The following is a 19,579-nucleotide window of genomic DNA, read 5'->3' on the forward strand; positions in this document are numbered from 1 at the left end:
GATTCGATCGTAAGAAGTGTGGAGCTTAAGGAAAATGGGTGAGTGAGATGTCTCTTTGGTGCTACTGCTAGAAGAGATAGAAGACGTATTCTTAATATTGTTAAGCAAGAAAAGCAGCAAGAATTTGCTAAGGAGTATTTAAACTAGGAAGGGGGGGGGGGGATAAAAGAGTGAAAAGAGTCCAATTGCCCCTGAAACAATGCCAGAACATGTCAGTAGCACAGAAGTTAAGAAATTACAAGCTCTATTTCTATAAATGCTTGCAGTTTAGGTAATAAAATCAACGAACTTGGGTCAATAATGGCATCTGAGAAGGTAGATTTAGTGGCTGTTACTGAGACATGGTTTAATTAAAGTAATGACTTGGACATAACCATACGAGGGTACATACAGGGAAGGCAAGAAAGGAGGAGGAGTGGCCCTGTATGTGAAAGATAGCATAAAATCTAACCTAATACAAGTTAGTGAGGCCAACATAGAGTCAGTGTGGGTTACGTTGCAGTTTTGATAATCATGCAGTAACTCGTGTAGGTGTGGTATATAGACCAGCTGGCCAAGTTAAATAATTAGATGATCTACTAGTTGAGGAAATAGCTAAAATGACAATGAAAGGAGAAGTTATCATTATGGGAGACTTCAATCTGGAACTGGAAAACCAAAATAGCTAGTTCTGCCAGGAGTACAGATATTCTAAATTTCCTACTGGGATTATCTCTACAACAAGTGATTGAGGAGCCAACCCGGATGGAGGCCATTTTGGATTTGGTATTCACAAATGGGGAATTGGTATATGATGTTATCGTAGGCGAAAGCTTGGGATCTAGTGATGATCAGAAGATGACAATTTTAAACGTATACATTTTTCCTGCATGTAGTTATGATTTTTTTCAGAAGTACGACAATATCCAACCTATATATATAGGGTATCATTTTAACCGTATGGACCTACAGAATAAAGATAAGGTGTCATTTTTACCCAAAAATGCACTGCGTAGAAACGGAAGCCCCCCAAATTCACAAAATGAAATTTTTTATTCAATTTTGTCGCACAATGAAAGTTTTTTTCCGTTTCGCCATGGATTTTTTGGTAAAATTACTAATGTCACTGCAAAGTAGAATTGGTGGCGCAAAAAAAAAAGCCATAATATGTAATTTTATGTGCAAAATTGAAAGCGTTATGATTTTTAGAATGTGATGAGGAAAAAATGAAAATGCAAAAACGGAAAAACGCTGAGTCCTTAAGGGGTTAATTAAGCGATTTGTGAAATCAAATCGCAGTGATATTCAAATTCGGATTTGTCAGAGTTGATTCACATCCCTAACTATGGCATTGTTTGTTGCAGCACATACAATGTCCTGATGAAGTCTGATGCATTCGCATATTATGAGGGAGATTCATCAATACCAGTCTTGTTTCCTATAGTAACAAATCATATCAGTTTTTATTTTTTTTTCAAAGGCTTTTTCAAAAATGTAAAATTGGTTGCTATGGGCAAATGGTTGTTTTGTCTTCTACACAAGTTTTGATGAATCTCCCCCTATATATCTGAATGTTCAGTTTGGAAATATATTTAGAACATGAATGATCATTTAAAAGCTGCTACCACACAGAAATCAGTAATGTCTGAAGCATTCCCATCCGAAAAGTAGAGCAACAGGAACAACAGTTGTCATGAACATTATCACATGCTGTTAGTCAAAATTATCCAAAACAGCATGAAAAAAAACAATGCTTGAAATCAACGAGTAAACTAAGAAATAAACATAGAGATGTTTTCCTGCATCACTGGCAGCAGTACATTCTTTATAACAGCCCTTTTACACAATGGTCATCAATGATGACTTCCTAATCCAATAGGCTATATAATAAATAGAGATGAGTGAGCTGAGCTCCGCGAACATGGATTCCAACAACATTTCGGGGTGGTTGTGGCTTGCACAACTTTCGAACATTTCCTGGTTCATCTTGTGGGAACCAGGCAGTGTGCACAATAATAACAGAAGGGCTGAGGAACAAATGGTGTTTTCGGTGCCTAGAGGTAAGGAGAACGTACTGGGGTAATGAGATGTCAGAGTAGCCCAGCAAACTTTGCAGTAATCACATGATGACTAGTGTTGCTCGCGAATATTCGCAATTCGAATATTATTCGCGAATATCGCATATTCGCGAATTCGCGAATTTCGCGAATATAGCGCTATATATTCGTAATTACGAATATTCGTTTTTTGTTTTTTTTTCACAGTACACATCACAGTGATCACCCCTCTCTGCTTCCAGCTTGTGTGGTGTAAAGAAGGCTGTAATACTACTGTGCGAGACTGGCGCGCGAGAATTCGCATATGCGAAGATTAGCATATGCTAATTTTCGCATATACGAATTTTCGTGTATGCTAATTTTGTATATGCTAATTTTCGCATACGCGAATTTTCGCATGTGCGAAAATAAAACGAGGATATAACGAATATGCGAATATTCGCGAATATATGACGAATATTCGTCCATATATTCGCGAATATTCGCGAATTCGAATATGGCCTATGCCGCTCAACACTAATGATGACCCCAGTTTACACAATGATTTGCTAGTCAGTCAGCTTCTAAGCCAACAAGTGACAGAAAAGGGGATAGGTTTGTGACACAGTTAGAGCCCCATTATGTGCAGCCAGTATTCTGGAGAGAGACAGTGTGAAAGTAGAAAGCCTTCTTATAGTCTATAAGCAGAAACCAGAAAGCCTTCTTATAGTCTAAGGATGCATTCACATCTCGTTTTTTGCAAGACGGATCCCGTATCAGGTTTTTTGTAAAAAAAAAAAATGTATGTCTCAAAACCGGACCGAACCATATACAACTGTATATACCTCTGTACGGTTTAAGACGTCTAAAAAAAACGGATGCGGTTTTATATTTGTCCTTAATTAAATTAAGTTCTATTTGTGGGAAGAACTTTCGGCATGCACTGCGCATGTGCAAACTGCAAAACCGTATTGTGCATACTGGATGGAACTGTACGCACATACGGTTCAGTACGGTTCCCATAGACCACCATTTAAAAAAAAAAACTTATGCGGGTTGTATCTGGTTTTTCACCCAGACATAAAACCGTAGTAGACAATGGTTTTGTGTATGGGAAAAAAATGGATAAAACCGTAAATGATACAAAACGTACATAACCGGATGCTGCGATTGGCATATGGTTTTCTATGAAATGTCTATACATACGGTTTGCAATACGGTTCCATACGTTGTTTTCACTGAAACCGGATACGGGAACCGTATTGCAAAAACGAGATGTGAATGTAGCCTTACCTATACAATTCCACAAACCCACAGCAAGCTGAGGGCAAACTGTGATTTATACAGTTCCCCAAATCCACAACTACTTGAGCACAAATTCTATGCTATAAAATTCCACAGCAAACGGAGCACAGTATTAATCTGTAGTCTGATCTCAGGGACCTGCTGTCTGATTGTGTACTACAAATCCCAGCCAGCAGTATTGCAGCCCATAACAAGTATCACATGCAAATAACTACAAAACCCAGCAACAGCGAACTGACCTGTATTTAAGCAATATGCATTTAAAAGAACTTTGAATGCAATGTGGCCATTTGAAGCGCATGTACGTGTATTTTCTGGGTTTATTTGCACACAAATTATTTCTATCAGGTTGTAACATAACACAAAAGCATTTACATTGAACACGCATTAGCCATCACAATCACTTTAACGTGTTTTTCCTTGTTTAACCCCTTAAGGACTGAGCGTTTTTCCGTTTTTGCACTTTTTTTTCCTCCTTACCTTTAAAAAATTCATAACCCTTTCAATTTTGCACCAAAAAATGCATGGCTTATTATTTGCGCCACCAATTCTAATTTGTAAACATCTAACATCCAAACATCTACGGTGAAACAAAAAAAAACGCCATTTTGTAAATTTTGGAGGCTTCCGTTTCTACGCAGTACATTTTTCGGTAAAAAAAGACACCTTATCTTTATTCTGTAGGTGCATACAATTAAAATGATACCCACTATATATGTTTGGTTTTGTTGTACTTCTGAAAAAAATCATAACTACATGCAGGAAAGTTTATGCGTTTAAATTGTTAACTTCTGACCCCTATAACTTTTTTATTTTTCCACCTACGGGGTGGTATGGGTTCATTTTTGGCGCCGTGATCAAAAGTTTTTAGCGGTACCATTTTTGTATTGATCTGACTTTTTGATCACTTTTTATTTATTTTTTCATTATGTAAAAAGTGAACAAAAATGCGCTACACTTTTTTTGCACATACGCCATTGACTGTGTGGTTTAATTAATTATATATTTTTATAATTCGGACATTTGGACATATGTTTATTTTTATTTTTATTTACACAGTTTTTTATTTTTTTAATGGGAAAAGTTTTTTTTTTTTTTTGCAATGCAATAGGGGGCTATAACACTGCCCACACTGATCTTTTACATTGATCAATGGTTTCTCATAGGAAACCATTGATCTATGATTCTGCTGCTTGACTGCTCATGCCTGGATCTCAGACACTGAGCAGTCATTCAGCGATTGGACAGCGAGGAGGAAGGTAGGGGACTCTCCTGCTGTCCTACAGCTGTTTGGGATGCTGCAATTTCGCCGCGGTGATCCCGAACAGCCCCCTGAGCTAACCAGCAACATTTTAGTTTCCCTTCAAAGTTGATTGCCGCGTCTAAAGGGTTAATAGCGCGCGGCACCGTGATCAGTGCCGCACGCTATTAGGCCCAACCCGCTAAGACGTGGGGCCACAGCATTAGGCGGTACGCCCTAAGTCCTTAAGGAGTTAGTCGCATAAACAGTATTCCTACCTGGTTGTAAAATAGCACAGTTTAAAGCGAGTACACTGAACATGCATTGGCCATTGAACTCACTTTTACGTGTATTTTCTTCAAATATGTGCAGAATTCTGAACGTGTGAATAGACCCTTAATCTATATTATCATTCAAGTCACTACTCCTCGGAACATTTGTCCTTAGAAACCATCGTACTTTGCAATAGCAGTCTCTGTCTATCAAGTCCATTTGCTGGTTTAACTCTTTCAAGACCCATGAATCGCAATACACTAGTTTTACCGGTATGAGCATTCTTCACATGTCTATGAGGGGGGGAAATGTGAATCCTTTCCTCCTCTTACTGACCAGACATCTCTAAATCTGGTATGTAGTGCATGAGTGGGGCTTCTAATATGCAAGTGGCCACATGTGCATATCACTACATAACAGGTCCTACAAGTAATAAAATCTTGCATATCAGAAGTAACACCTCGAAGTGAAACTGATCTGCAGGAAGGGGAAGCTGGGGGTGGCTGAAGATGAAGAGGCCAGAGGATGGGAGCTTTCTCTTCCTGCTTGTCACTGCGTAATGATGTCAGGAGAATGGCGCAGGATATATAAGTCTACATTGCAATGTTTTTTGACTGACCAAAAGGTGATGAAATAAAAAGACATTTTCCTATTAGGAATACTTATTTAAGCATATTTTTGTAACATCATTGGGTTATCTTTACTTTACAAGCTTACACGTGTCAGCATATCTTATTGTTTATGTCAGCATGTAGGGGTGTATGTCAGTGGTGACACAATCAGTGGAAGCAGGGTCTGAACAAGTACATAAAGTTAACAAAGAGCTGTCACAACCAGTCACACACCAGCATCCATGTCTGCTCAAAGCTGGATTGGTTTTTATGCACCATAAAGGAATTAAGGGAAGATTTGCAAGTAATAGTGAGAGCAGCTTTTTTTTTTTTTTTTTTTTTTTTAAATATATGGATCATATGATATTTTATAGGGTGTCTTAGAGGGACATAGGTACTTCATCCTTGATATATCTAGCACCACACTTAGAACTTAGCAAATGCAATGATGAGACTCTGAGCCAAAGGCATCATGGTACAGTAAATGTAGGCTCTATTAGGAAAGCCACATTAGAAAAGGGAAATAGGAAGTAAAGGGGTTATCCACCTTAAAGGGGTATTTCAGGCAAAAACTTTTTTTTATATATATATCAACTGGCTCCGGAAAATTAAACAGATTTGTAAATTACTTCTATTAAAAAATCTTAATCCTTCCAATAGTTATTAGCTTCTGAAGTTTTCTGTCTAACTGCGCAATGATGATGTCACGTCCCGGGAGCTGTGCATGATGGGATAATATCCCCATAGGAACTGCACAGCTCCCGGGACGTGAGTCATCAGAGAGCAGTTAGACAGAAAACAACTCAACTTCAGAAGCTAATAACTATTGGAAGGATTGAGATTTTTTAATAGAAGTAATTTACAAATCTCAGTGTGAATTCGGGTAGAAAAACAGACATGGTGCACATCTACAATCTTGTATAATGATCTGATTGCTTCTCAGCATAATATCAAAAACTAACAGGTTGTTAGTATGTATTTTTGATCAAAAAGTACAAGCCCACTCGCCACGTCAAGGCCACCTATTTAGAGTGGGTCCCTAACGTCCCTAGCATAAAATGGCGCAGCACCGAGCGGCGACCACCACCGCCGCGACACCAATGCCCACAGGGGGGAACGACCCACCGGCAGAGCGGCCCCAATGCCACTCAAACCGACACCGCACAGCACCACACCATTGTGACCAAGGTGTAATGGCTCACTTACCATGCTCTCCCAGTCAGACTGGGAGGCTGCTAGGAAAGAAATGACCCATGTGTAGATAACTACTACTTATATAGGGTTGGGCTGAGGGGGTGGGGAAGAGTGCAGACAACATGTTCAAAAATGTTCACTTTTCTTCCTACACACATCAGCCATCCCACCCATGAAAACAAACCTGTGATCCTTTCCAGGCAATAGACCAGTGTTTTCTGACCAGGGTGCCTCCAACTGTCAGAAAATTACAATTCCCTGCAGAATGATCTCCCTTCTACCCAGTGGTCACTCCACCCATTGAAGTAAAGATAGGCTTCCTCTGAACACCTGACTAGTGATGTAATGTCTTGGGATGCACTGCAACCTGGGAACACCTGAGATGACAGTCATTTTGTATGCTGTTAAAAATAAACATTGGGGCTAAAATCACAGATGAATTGGGAGACCACCATGAAACACAGGTACAAATACTATATTATGAACTACACTAACTACAGCCCCTGTAGCATAGTCAAATAAACAAAAAAAATCCTGGAATACCCCTTTAAGATGAAAAACAACCCAAGAGTGGAACCAACATCAACTAAAGTTAAAGAGGTAAAGGTGTATTTTCATTGTTTCAGACAGGTTCCACGGCGAAACAGAAATCTTGCAATTTGCCAAGGGCTGAATAGATTCACACTTGATTTGTAATTGAAGTGGTAAATATAGTTGTTTGATATTTACTAAGGACTGTGATCAAATCTGGAGTGCAGTCACCATCCTTCTAACTATGCTGTATTTATTGTGATTATTTATTTATATATGTATATATATATACATACACATATACAACATAAGAAAGCGATCAAAAAAAAATTCTAGGTATGATAATTTTCTTATTACTTGATTATGGGATAATAGTCTGCTGTACTTGTCAGGAAGGTGATGGGGCGTAAGCTAGTTCTAGCAGCACTGGTTCTTCTGTGTGTATACATCCTTTACTCTGACAGTTGTGATAATGTCTGCAGTGTCAGTAAGTGGTAACAGGTGATAATAATAGGTGCAAGCTGCGGGAATAAGTTGTGCCGTGCTGTAACAAAATGTGTTCCCGATAAACTTGCGTCCCCTGAAAAAATTTCTTTTTTTCTAAAAAAACCTGCACCCCTCTTTACGTTATCTACCCCTTTTTCCTACCCCTGGCCTCTGTTTTATTATTTAAAGGGGTACTCCGGCGAAAAACATCTTATCACCTATCCAAAGGATAGGGGACAAGATGTCTGATTGCGGGGGTCCTGCCACTGGGGACCCCCGTGATCTCTGTTGCGGAACCTCAGTCATCCGTGCACGGAGCTAAGTCTGCTCCGTGCCAGATGACTGGCAACTACAGGAGTCATGCCCCTCCATTCATGTCTATGGGAGGAGGCGAGACATGATTTTCGTGTGCCGGGACCCACGCGATCAGACATCTTATCCTCTATCTTTCGGATAGGACATAAGATGTTTTTCACCAGAGAACCCCTTTTATCATAGCGTATACTGAAGTATATAAGCAAAGAAGACATTTCCCGGAGAACTTATTTATATTAGAGAAGTAATTCAAGAATAAGCTTCTAATCAGGTGAGTTCTAATTTCATGTTATCAGTTCAGCCACATAAGCCACTATAGCTTCAATTAGAATAACAACACCTGACAGGTCTTTACGAGAGGCTTTAACTTAACCTGCTACCATGCTGGGTAGGAAGGAAATTCTGACAGTCTAAAAACATGACAAGCTTGACAGTTTATGAAAGCTGCAAAGTGGAGTTCGGAAACCTCTAGCACTGACAACTATCTGATGAGGATGTCTGAGTATTACTAGTTGAGCTTCATAGATATCCCAGAATTATTGCCTATTATCTTTCCTGTAAAGTTTAAACACCTTAATAAAACTGAATGTCATGTTGAAGCACATCTCCAGAATGAATCATCATTATACCTCTGATCTGCACAAAGTCTCACTCTCTTACCAAAAGGACAGTGCTGGTTAATAGTCATAAGAACATGTACTATTGCAACCAATAGATCCATTAAATGAAAAAATGTGCTATGTCATCAATCAGCTATAAAAAATAGAAAATGATCAGATTTTAAACCACGCCCCCTCCCATAGACTTGCATTGAGCGGATGACTGGCGTAGCCATGATGTCACGACCCCCGCAGCGCGCACCCAACATTCGGAACAAAATGGGCTTTACAGGCCATTACTGATAGCAAATATTTGACTGGTTGGAGTCGCACGTACAGTTGTGGTACTGTAGCTCTGTCTCAGTCAACTGAATGAAGAAGCTAAACATTGCCCTTTTATTGAGCTTATTGATAGGGGGGGCTGGGAGTTGGGCACCTACTGATGAAACGCTGATGTGCTTATATTGTGGCATCAATATTGTGGCTAATTTTGATAAGAGACGCAATAATGTAGGACTTTGTGCAACACACTATAGGATAGAAGGTGTAGTAGAAGAAAAGGGGAGTCTATGAATAAGGGGTATAAAAAGAGAGGAATACATATATGCTACTAACAGCAATTCAGCAAGAAATAGTGTTAAAGGGGTACTCTGAATCCTAGACATCTTATCTCCTATCCAAAGGATAGGGGATAAGATGTCTGATCGCGGGGGTCCTGACACTGGGGAACCCTGTGATCTTGGCTGCGGCACCCCAGGCATCCGGCGCACAGAGCAAACTCTACTTCGTTGCGGATGACTGGTGATGCGGGGTGGAGACTCATGGCACCACGCCCTCTCAAAGCAAGTCTATGGGAGGGGCATGGCCATGATGTCACGAGTGGAGCATGGTCGTGACTTCACGAGCCTCTGGCGCTGCACCTGACGCTCTAAAAGAACGCTGGGTGCAGCAGGGCTGATCGTGGGGGTCCTGCCTTTGGTTAGGGGATAAGATGTCTAGGGGCAGAGTACCCCTTTAAGTAAAGAATACGAAGAGTAAAAGGTTATGCTCTTCAACCAATATATGGAACCAGGGTGTTTTAGAATAGTAACTTTAAAGGGGAATATGGCCTAAATTAGGCTTCAGACAACATGGAAGAAATGAGGGTATAATGAGTAGGAATACATAGGTGTAAGTGAAATTTAGAAAGGAATAAACATGTTCATGCTGTGGATATGGAATATATATGTATGATAACAATGAGAGGAATGATTTTTTACATGAAGATATTAAAAAAGAAGAAGAAAAAAAGACCCCCTAAGAAAGGTGATATTACTAATGGTTCTATCCTTCTTCCTTTTTTTAAATTACCTACCATTCTTGAATATGGGAAATGACAGGGTGCTCCCTAGCCAAAGCCTCACTTTACAGTACAGTAGAAGTTCAGAGGGAAAAAATTAATGTTGAAGGTATGATGATAATTTTGAGGAAGTCAAGAGGAGATAATGCCATTACTTAGGAATCCTGTAGCACTCAGGAAATTGAAAATGACCCAAATGACCCAGTTTTACCCTCCAATAATGAGGTTATCTACAAGAAAAAGATTACACCTGGAAGAAAAGGAAAATGATGTGGTAAGCATGGCAAAAAAGAACAAAAAAAAACTGGATTGAGGAGATTTCATTAGAGGGCCAATTCTGAGTATAAATGAGTTAAGAAAGGAAGGGGTGTGTAACCTGTGTTAGCGAGTACTCTCATGAGAAGAATTGGAAGTGCAGATATTAGGTTTATCATTTCTTCCTAAATTGATTTGTTTAAAATGTTTTTATTTTTTTTGGATTTAAATTTTTTTGGGGGGAAATTGAAAGGCATTATTTAAAGAAAAATAGGAATAAAGCTTTAACTTTATCCATAGATAATTAACTAAAGGAGATGTATCTGGAACCATAAATTCAGGCTGAAGAATTGTTGAACAAACCAAACCATGTTTTCTCAAATATTGCCATGACGCAGGAGAGATTTGACCTATGATCAAAATTGAGGCGTTTTATGAAAACTTGAAGCATGCATTTTTACTGCATTTTTCAAACGTTTTACTGCATCTTCAGTCTTTCCTGACCTGCACTGCTCTTTTATTAGTAATGGAAATGCACAGTACTACTGAAGCATTTTCCCATTCATGTTGCTGTACCTAGCACCACTGCTACTAAAAGTATGGTGACAGCAGTAAACACTGAGGAAGCCGCAACACCAGCGTGAATGCAAAGTCCCCTTCAAACAATTGATTGTTGGGGTGCCAGAACCCCTGCTGACCTAATACTATTGATCTATTTTAAGGACAGACCATTAACCCTATAAAGCTACATAATACCTTAACCCGTTAATGACACAGGGCATACAGGTACGCCCTGAAGTCCTGGTACTTAAGGAAATCATTCAGCAGGCATCCCGTGACAATGCCTAGGGGGGGGGTCCTGAGACCCCACTATGTCGGCGATTTCCGCAGATCGCCAGTGAATTCACACCAGTGATCTGTGACGATTCCGGTCATATGGCCCAATTAGGCCCTATTTATTTATTTATTTTTATAGTCGTGTGTAATTTATAATCACACACCGTTATATATAGTTCACACCAAACACATACACTACACACTTCCCTTTTTAATACTTTGAGGGGTGCTTTTTTTTATAATGGGGTCATTTATGGGGTATTTCTAATATGAAGACCCTTCAAATCCACTTCAAAACTGAACTGGTCCCTGAAAAATTCAGATTTTAAAGTTTTGTGAAAAATCGGAAAATTGCTGCTGAACTTTGAAGCCCTCTGATGTCTTCCAAAAGTAAAAACATGCCAACTTTATGATTCAAATATAAAGTAGACATATTGTATATGTGAATCAATATATAATTTATTTGGTATGTCTATTTCCTTATAAGCAGAGAGTTTCAAAGTAAATTTTTTTTTTAAATCATACAAGTATCAACAAAAATTTACCACTGACATAAAGTAGAATATGTCACGAAAAAACTATCTCAGAATCAGAATGAAAAGTAAAAGCATCCCAGAGTTATTAATGCTTAAAGTGAAAGTGGTCAGATTTGCAAAAAACATTCTGGTCCTTATGGTGAAAATGGGATGTGTTCCTAAGGGGTTAAAGGGGTACTCTGATGCTAGACATCTTATCCCTTATTCAAAGGATAGGGGATAAGATTTCTGATCATAGGGGGCCAACCGCTGGGACCCCCACGATCTCTGGCCTGCCTCCTGGCTTTCTGAACATTTACAGTATGTTCAGAACACTGGTTGTGCTAGGCTTTGGGTGGCTACGGTTGTCACACCCCCTCCATTCATGTCCATGGGAGTATCCCCATATCTTCCATAGAGATAAATGCAGGGGGCGTAGATTGCTGAATGCATGCGGAGTACAGGGGTTTTCGGCAGGAGATTGTGTGTGGGGGGGGGGGGGGGGATCTCACAAATGCACACAATGTCACCTATGACAACTCTGACTAGCAGGAGCACAACACTGGAAAAGGTCAAGTATAGAGAGGTGCTCTTAAAAGGCTGCCAGCATTGTTAATATAGGAATGTTCTCAAGCACAGGTAGAATACTTGATATTTATTTATGAATAAAACACAAAAATAGCTATTTACCCTGCACAGATAGGACACATTACATAATAAGGTCAAATAGGTCATTGGTAAATCAACACATACGGAAAGGACCCTTACTGACATGTGACTGGCTCTAAAATCAGCTCCAGATAGTGCCGAACCTCTTTAGATCTACGGTATTATTGTGTCAGTGCCTATGGCCACCAGAAGATCCTCTGGTACTCAATCACCTACACTAATTCTAATATATGAGGACAGAAGAGAGAATACTATAATGAGAGAAATTATATTTGTCAAAAAAGAACAAACTAGTTACTGCATAAATAAGAAAAACAAAAAAGAGAACACAATGTACTTAAAATTCTAATAATATATCTGAGATTTACTGTAATTTTTTGACGACTCGTACATAACCTGCTCTGTTTTCACAAAGCTTTGCCTGACAATCCGTAATTATTCAGCTACAGTTATTACATCAGTTTGTTGCTAGGATACAAAGAGCATTGCACTGACCCAGGGTAATGCTAATCTAATGGCACCAGGTGGTCTCTCTAGTCTCAAAGATCTACTTCAAGGTTAGTGGTTTACCGTTTATATACCAAACCCCAATATGCACTATGCACTTTAGACCTTGGGGTGCATCATACCGATTCAAGGATCATCCTGCCAAATGTGCACACAGTAGTGTACCCCCACTTTCTTTTTACCGATTCATGGAGACACAAGACAGCCAAATGCTTAATGTAACATATTTGACAAGAATCCTGATGCATAACAGGACCCTGGGTTATTTAAAATTTCCCTGTGTGTTATTTAATTACTTGCATGTGTCTTTACAGAGCCAACCATGCCAGTAGCAGAAGACCAGATTCAAATTCCATCAGAACTACCAGAAATGTTAAAGCAGTTCACAATAGATGCCATTAACACACAACCGCCAGACCTATTGGAGTGGTCTTACAAGTATGTTATTATTTGACTAGATTTACCAGGCATACTAAGTATAGGACAAGCAGGAATAACGATTTTTTTTATTTTTTATACAAGGCAACAAATCAGTTTTTTCAGCTTTGCAAATATAGAATCTAGCAGCATGGTCCATTTCTGATGATAATGATAAACCTGTTTATAGGTTGTCATGTATGCCATCTTTACACAACCCCTGAAGGAACAGTTAACACCCTACCAATGAGGAAAGTCTTTTATAAGAGTGGCTCTCCAACACCCAAAAAAAAATAATAATAATAATCTGAAGGTTTATCCAAAAAAAACATTAGTCAACTTTAGTACTTTACTGTTAACCTCCACAACCCTATGATCTCTAGGCTTCTATTCTCGGGGAAACTGAGAAGCACAGTATGTGTCCACACATAAAATGATGAACATTAACAGACATTCAGAAGGTCAGGAGACACATTATGTATGCTTTAAATTTTGCTCAACACTTGTGGGGAATTCTACAAATTCTGCATGTTATTTATGATTATTTGAGAATAATACACGTGAAGCAAGAATATTATATTGTCTAGCAAAGAAGGGCTTTTACATTTTAGGTTCCTTTCCCAATGAGGCATTAATGGAATGTGTTTATGTATGGCCAATTATATCAACTATTCCAGGGAAAATGCATTAACACAGGCATTTCACACACCAATCTTAACTAAAAATAAGCAGGAGTAACATGCACCCAATGTATTAGGAGGTGCAAACTTCCTGTGCCAGACTTTAAAATTTACCCCAGCAATGAGCTTATGTAGATTTCTGGCATAACGTCCACTGGCACCTGGTGCAGAAAGACATATGTGCCAGTAAAATTAGCTTCTTACATGGGGCACACAGATGTAAGACAACAAATGACCAACTGACCAGGCTCACAGGGCGTAATACATCAGACCCTTTGTGTTTCAAAATACGGTACTTCCTAAAAACTGTTTGTCAATGCAGGCTAAATGTCACACATTCCTTATCAGAGGTGTAATCCTACCCCCCAAATACACACACAACCATATTAGTAGGGTGCACCAAAAAATATAGCATATATATATATATAGTATTTAATGTAAATATATATGATTTTCTATGTATGATAATGCTGTATATCTAAACAAAATACACCTATACAAGGGACAAATAAACTGCTACACACTGATCACTACCATTACACCACATGGTGACTCAATAATACACCTACACTGTTATTGAATAAAATCAACTATATACAAGCTAATATTACCTCATAAAGTGACCATATAGAGGTAGATTCCATCTCTACAGGCTTTGTAGACCATAAAGGTGATCACATACATTTACATGTAGTAACTTACTCGTGACATCTTATTTGATTAATTCTTCATCTGCCCCAGCCCATCATGAACAACTTGTCTCTGCAGAATCTGCCAGATAAACATTTTAGGCTTCCAACATTGCCCCCATATAGTATTGCGGCCCCTCACACTGCCCCCATATAGCAGTTAGGCCACCTAACTGTTATGACATAGTAGTAAGTACTCACACACAGCTTCCTATAGTAGTTGGAACCTCCACACTGCCGCCATATGTGGCAACATAAGAAGAAAAAAACACTCACCTGTTCTGCAGCTCCCCTGTCATTTCCCTCTGACCTTCTGATGCAATCATTGTGTGACAGAGATGCTGCCTGCATTGGAAATTTTTAGCAGCCTCTGGTCTGTGGCATAGTCTAACTGTGACACATACATAGTAAAAAGCTGCACTTGCTTAGTATTAAGGTTCCAAGGCAGTGTGATGAAAGATCACTGGTAAGTTTTGTCTGCGTTCTAAGTAGTAGAATAATTTTAGATCTACAGATATACAGTGGGGCAAAAAACTATTTAGTCAGCCATCGATTGTGCAAGTTCTCCCACTTAGAAAGATGAGAGAGACCTGTAATTTTCATCATAGGTATACCTCAACTATGAGAGACATAATAAAAAAAAAATCCATAAAATCACTGTCTGATTTTTAAAGAATTTATTTGCAAATTATGGTGAATTATGGAAAATAAGTATTTGGTCACTTACAAACAAGCAAGATTTCTGGCTATCACAGACCTGTAACTTCTTTAAGAGTCTCATCTGTCCTCCACTCAATACCTGTATTAATGGCACATGTTTGAACCTGTTAACAGTGTAAAAGACACCTGTCCTCAACCTCAAACAGTCACACTTCAAACTCCATTATGGCCAAGACCAAATAGCTGTTGAAGGACACCTGAAACAAAATTGTAGACCTGCACCAGGCTTTGAAGACTGAATCTGCAATAAGCAAGCAGCTTGGTGTGGAAATCAACTGTGGGAGCAATTATTAGAAAATGGAAGACATACAAGGCCACTGATTACCGTATTTATCGGCGTATAACACGCACTTTTTAGGCTAAGATTTTTAGCCTAAAGTCTATGTGCGTGTTATACGCCGAAAAGCCCTGCTGCCAGCCCTTCTCTCCCCCTGCTATCGGCGCCGCTGCCCGTTCTCTCCCCCTGACTATCGGTGCTGGCGCCCCATTGCCGGCGCCGATAGCCAGGGGGAGAGAAGCGGCGCCGGCAATGGAGCATCAGCGCCGACAGCCAGGAGGAGAGAAGGGGCAGCGGCACCCATTGCCGGCGCCGCTGCACCGTTGCCTCCCCCCATCCCCGGTTGCATAATTACCTGTTGCCGGGGTCGGGTTCACGCTGCTTCAGGCCTCCGGTGTGCATCCCCTGCGTCATTGCTATGCGCTGCACGGCGCGGCGCATGACGTCAGTGCGCCGCGCCGTGCAGTGCATAGCAACGACACAGGGGACGCACACCGGAGGCCTGAAGCAGCGCAGACCCGACCCCGGCAACAGGTAATTATGCAACAGGGGATGGGGGGAGGCAACGGGGCAGCGGCGCCGGCAATGGGTGCCGCTGCCCCTTCTCTCCCCCTGGCTGTCGGCGCTGATGCCCCATTGCCGGCTCCGCTTCTCTCCCCCTGGCTGTCGGCTACGCTTCTCTCCCGCAGGCTATCGGCGCCGGCAATGGGGTGCCGGCACCAATAGTCAGGGGGAGAGAACAGGCAGCGGCGCAGATAGCCAGCGGGAGAGAAGCGACGGCAGCAGGGCTCTAGACCCCAGGAAAGGCAGGGGGAGAGAAGCGGGCAGCAACGGCCTCTCTCCCCCTGCCTTTCCTGGGGGTGTATCGGGGTATACACATGCACACACACGCACCCACATTTTACCATGGAAATTTGGGTAAAAAACTTTTTTTACCCAAATATCCTTGGTAAAATGAGGGTGCGTGTTATAGGCCGGTGCGTGGTATACCCCGATAAATACGGTATTTCCCTCAATCGGCGGCTCCACGCAAGATCTCACCCCATGGTGTCAAAATGATCACAAGAACGGTGAGCAAAAATCCCAGAACCACATGGGGACCTAGTGAATGACCTGCAGATAGCTGGGTCCAAAGTAACAAAGGCTACCATCAGTAACACACTACGCCACCAGGGACTCAAATCATGCAGTGCCAGATGTGTGACCCTGCTTAAGCCAGTACATGTCCGGACCCGTCTGAAGTTTGCTAGAGAGTATTTGGATGATCCAGAAGAGTATTGGGAGAATGTCATATGGTCAGATGAAGCCAAAGTAGAACTTTTTGGTAAAAACTCAACTCGTGTTTGGAGAAGAAAGAATGCCGAGTTGCATCCAATGAACACCATACCTACTGTAAAGCATGGGGGTGGAAACGTCATGCTTTGGAGCTGTTTTTCTGCAAAGGGACTAGGGCGAAAGATCCGTGTAAAGGAAAGAATGAATGGGACCATGTATCGTGAGATATTGAGTGAAAACCTCGTTCCATCAGCAAGGGCATTGAAGATAAAACGTGGCTGGGTCTTTCAGCATGACAATGATCCCAAACACACCGCCCGGGCAACAAAAGAGTGGCTTTGTAAGAAGCATTTTAAGGTCCTGGAGTGGCCTAGCCAGTCTCTTGATTTCAACCCCATAGAAAACATTTGGAGGGAGTTTAACCCCTTAAGGACTCAGCCCTTTTTCACCTTAAGGACACAGCCCTTTTTTTTCCACATTTGACCACTGTCACTTTAAGCATTAATAACTCTGGGATGCTTTTACTTTTCATTCTGATTCAGATATTGTTTTTTGTGACATATTCTACTTTATGTTAGAGGTAAAATTTTGATGATACTTGCATCATTTCTTGGTGAAAAATTCCAAAATTTGATGAAAATGTTTAAAATTTTTCTTTTTTTTTTTTTTTTTACTTTGAAACTCTCTGCTTATAAGGAAAATGGACATCCCAAATAAATTATATATTGATTCAGATATACACGATGTCTAATTTATGATTGCATCATAAAGTTGACATGTTTTTACTTTTGGAAGACATCAAAGAGCTTCAAAGTTCAGCAGCAATTTTAACATTTTTCACAAAATTTTCAAAATCAGAATTTTTCAGGGACCAGTTCAGTTTTTAAGTGGTTTTGAGGGCCTTCATATTAGAAATGGCCCACAAATGACCACATTATAGAAACTGCACCAGTCAAAGTATTCAAAATGACATTCAGTAAGTGTGTTAACCCTTTAGATGTTTCACAGGAAAAGAAGCAAAGTGAAGGAGAAAATTCAAATTCTTAATTTTTTACACTTGCATGTTCTTGTAGACCCAGTTTTTGAATTTTTACAAGGGGTAAAAAGAGAGAAATCACCCTAAAATGTGTAACCCAATTTCTCTTGAGTAAGGAAATATCTCATATATGTATGTGAAGTGCTCTGTGGCTGCACTAGAGGGCTCAGAAGGGAAGGAGCGACAATGGGATTTTGGAGGGTGATTTTTCTGAAATGGTTTTTGGGGAGCATGTCGCATTTAGGAAGCCCCTATGGTACCAGAACAGCAAGAAACCCCCACATGGCATACTATTTTGGAAACTACACCCCTCAGGGAATGTAACAACGGGTCCAGTAAGTCTTAACACCCCAAAGGTGTTTGACAACTTTTCCTTAAAGTTGGATGTGTAAAGGAATATTTTTTTTCACTAAAATGCATTTTTTCCCCCAAATTTAACATTTTTACAAGGAATAATAGGAGAAAATGTCCCCCAAAATGTGTAATGCTATCTCTTCTGAGTATGGAATTACACCATGTGTGGACATCAAGTGCACTGCGGGCGTACTACAATGCTCAGAAGAGAAGGAGTCACATTGTGCTTTTGGAAAGCAAATTTAGCTGAACTGGTTTTTAGGGGCATGTCACATTTAGGAAGCCCCAATGGTGCCAGGACAGCAAAAAAAAAAACACATGGCATAATATTTTGGAAACTACACCCCTCAAGGAATGTAACAAGGGGTACAGTGAGCCTTAACACCACACAGGTTTTTGACGACTTTTAGTTAAAGTTGGTTGTGTAAATGTTTTTTTTTTTTCACTAAAATGCTGGTTTTTCCCCAAATGTTAAATTTTTACAAGGGGTAGTAGGAGAAAATGCCCCCCAAAATTTGTAACCCCATTTCTTCTGAGTATGGAAATAACCCAAGTGTGGACGTCAAGTACTCTGCTGGCGCACTACAATGCTCAGAAGAGAGGGAGCGCCATTGAGCTTTTGGAGAGAGAATTTGGTTGGAATAGAAGTCGGGGGGCCTTGTGGATTTACAAAGCCCCCTGTGGTGCCAAAACAGTGGACCCCCCACATGTGACCGCATTTTGGAAACTACACCCCTCACAGAATTTAATAAGGGGTGTAGTGAGCATTTACACCCTACTGGCACCCTACTGGTTTGACAGATCTTTGGAACAGTGGGCTGTGCAAATGAAAAATTATGGACCCCTTATTACATTCTGTGAGGGGTGTAGTTTCCAAAATGGGGTCAAATGTGGGGGAGTCAATTTTTCTGGCACTATGGGGCTTTGTAAACACACATGGCCTTCAATTCTGGACAAATTTTCTCTTCAAAAGCCAATAGCGCTCCTTCTCTTCTGAGCATTGTAGTTTGCTCACAGAGCACTTTACATACACATATGGGGTATGTTCTTACTCAGAAGAAATGGTGTTACAAATTTTTTTTTCCAATTTTTTTTCTTCATTTTCCCATCCAACGCTAACGAGAATTTGTCAAACACCTGTGGGGTGTTAAGGCTCACTGTAAACCTTGTTACATTCTGTGAGGGGTGTAGTTTCCAAAATGTCACATGTGGTATTAATTTTTTTGCGTTTATGTCAGAAACGCTGTAAAATCACAAACGCACATAGTGCGCTCTCACTCCTGAGCCTTGTTGTGTGCCCACAGAGCATTTTACGCCCACATATGGGGTATTTCCGTACTCAGGAGAAATCGCCTTACAAATTTTGGGGTCTTTTTTTCCTTTTAACTCTTGTGAAAATAAAAAGTATGGGGCAACACCAGCATGTTAGTTTACACTAAC

The 19,579-nt window shown here is 40.3% G+C and overlaps 2 protein-coding genes across 5 annotated transcripts in view; one reads left to right on the plus strand and one right to left on the minus strand.

The window, feature by feature from the left end:
- The window catches only part of LRRC20 (leucine rich repeat containing 20), a 787,843-nt gene that overhangs the window by 256,131 nt on the left and 512,133 nt on the right, over positions 1-19,579 (minus strand). The window lies entirely within an intron of this gene.
- Positions 1-19,579, plus strand: part of LOC130282344 (ropporin-1-like) — a 90,834-nt gene that overhangs the window by 5,505 nt on the left and 65,750 nt on the right. For 2 of the 3 annotated variants that reach the window (XM_056530492.1, XM_056530489.1), the window contains exons 1-2: positions 12,645-12,741; positions 13,006-13,129. In XM_056530492.1, the coding sequence (XP_056386467.1) occupies positions 12,699-12,741; positions 13,006-13,129 (167 nt within the window). In that variant the 5' untranslated portion in view covers positions 12,645-12,698. Of the gene's footprint in view, positions 1-12,644; positions 12,742-13,005; positions 13,130-19,579 lie in introns of those variants that run through there. The other variant, XM_056530491.1, reaches the window with a different exon arrangement.

Source organism: Hyla sarda, chromosome 7 (assembly GCF_029499605.1).
Source record: "Hyla sarda isolate aHylSar1 chromosome 7, aHylSar1.hap1, whole genome shotgun sequence".
In the NCBI taxonomy this organism is placed as follows: domain Eukaryota; kingdom Metazoa; phylum Chordata; class Amphibia; order Anura; family Hylidae; genus Hyla; species Hyla sarda.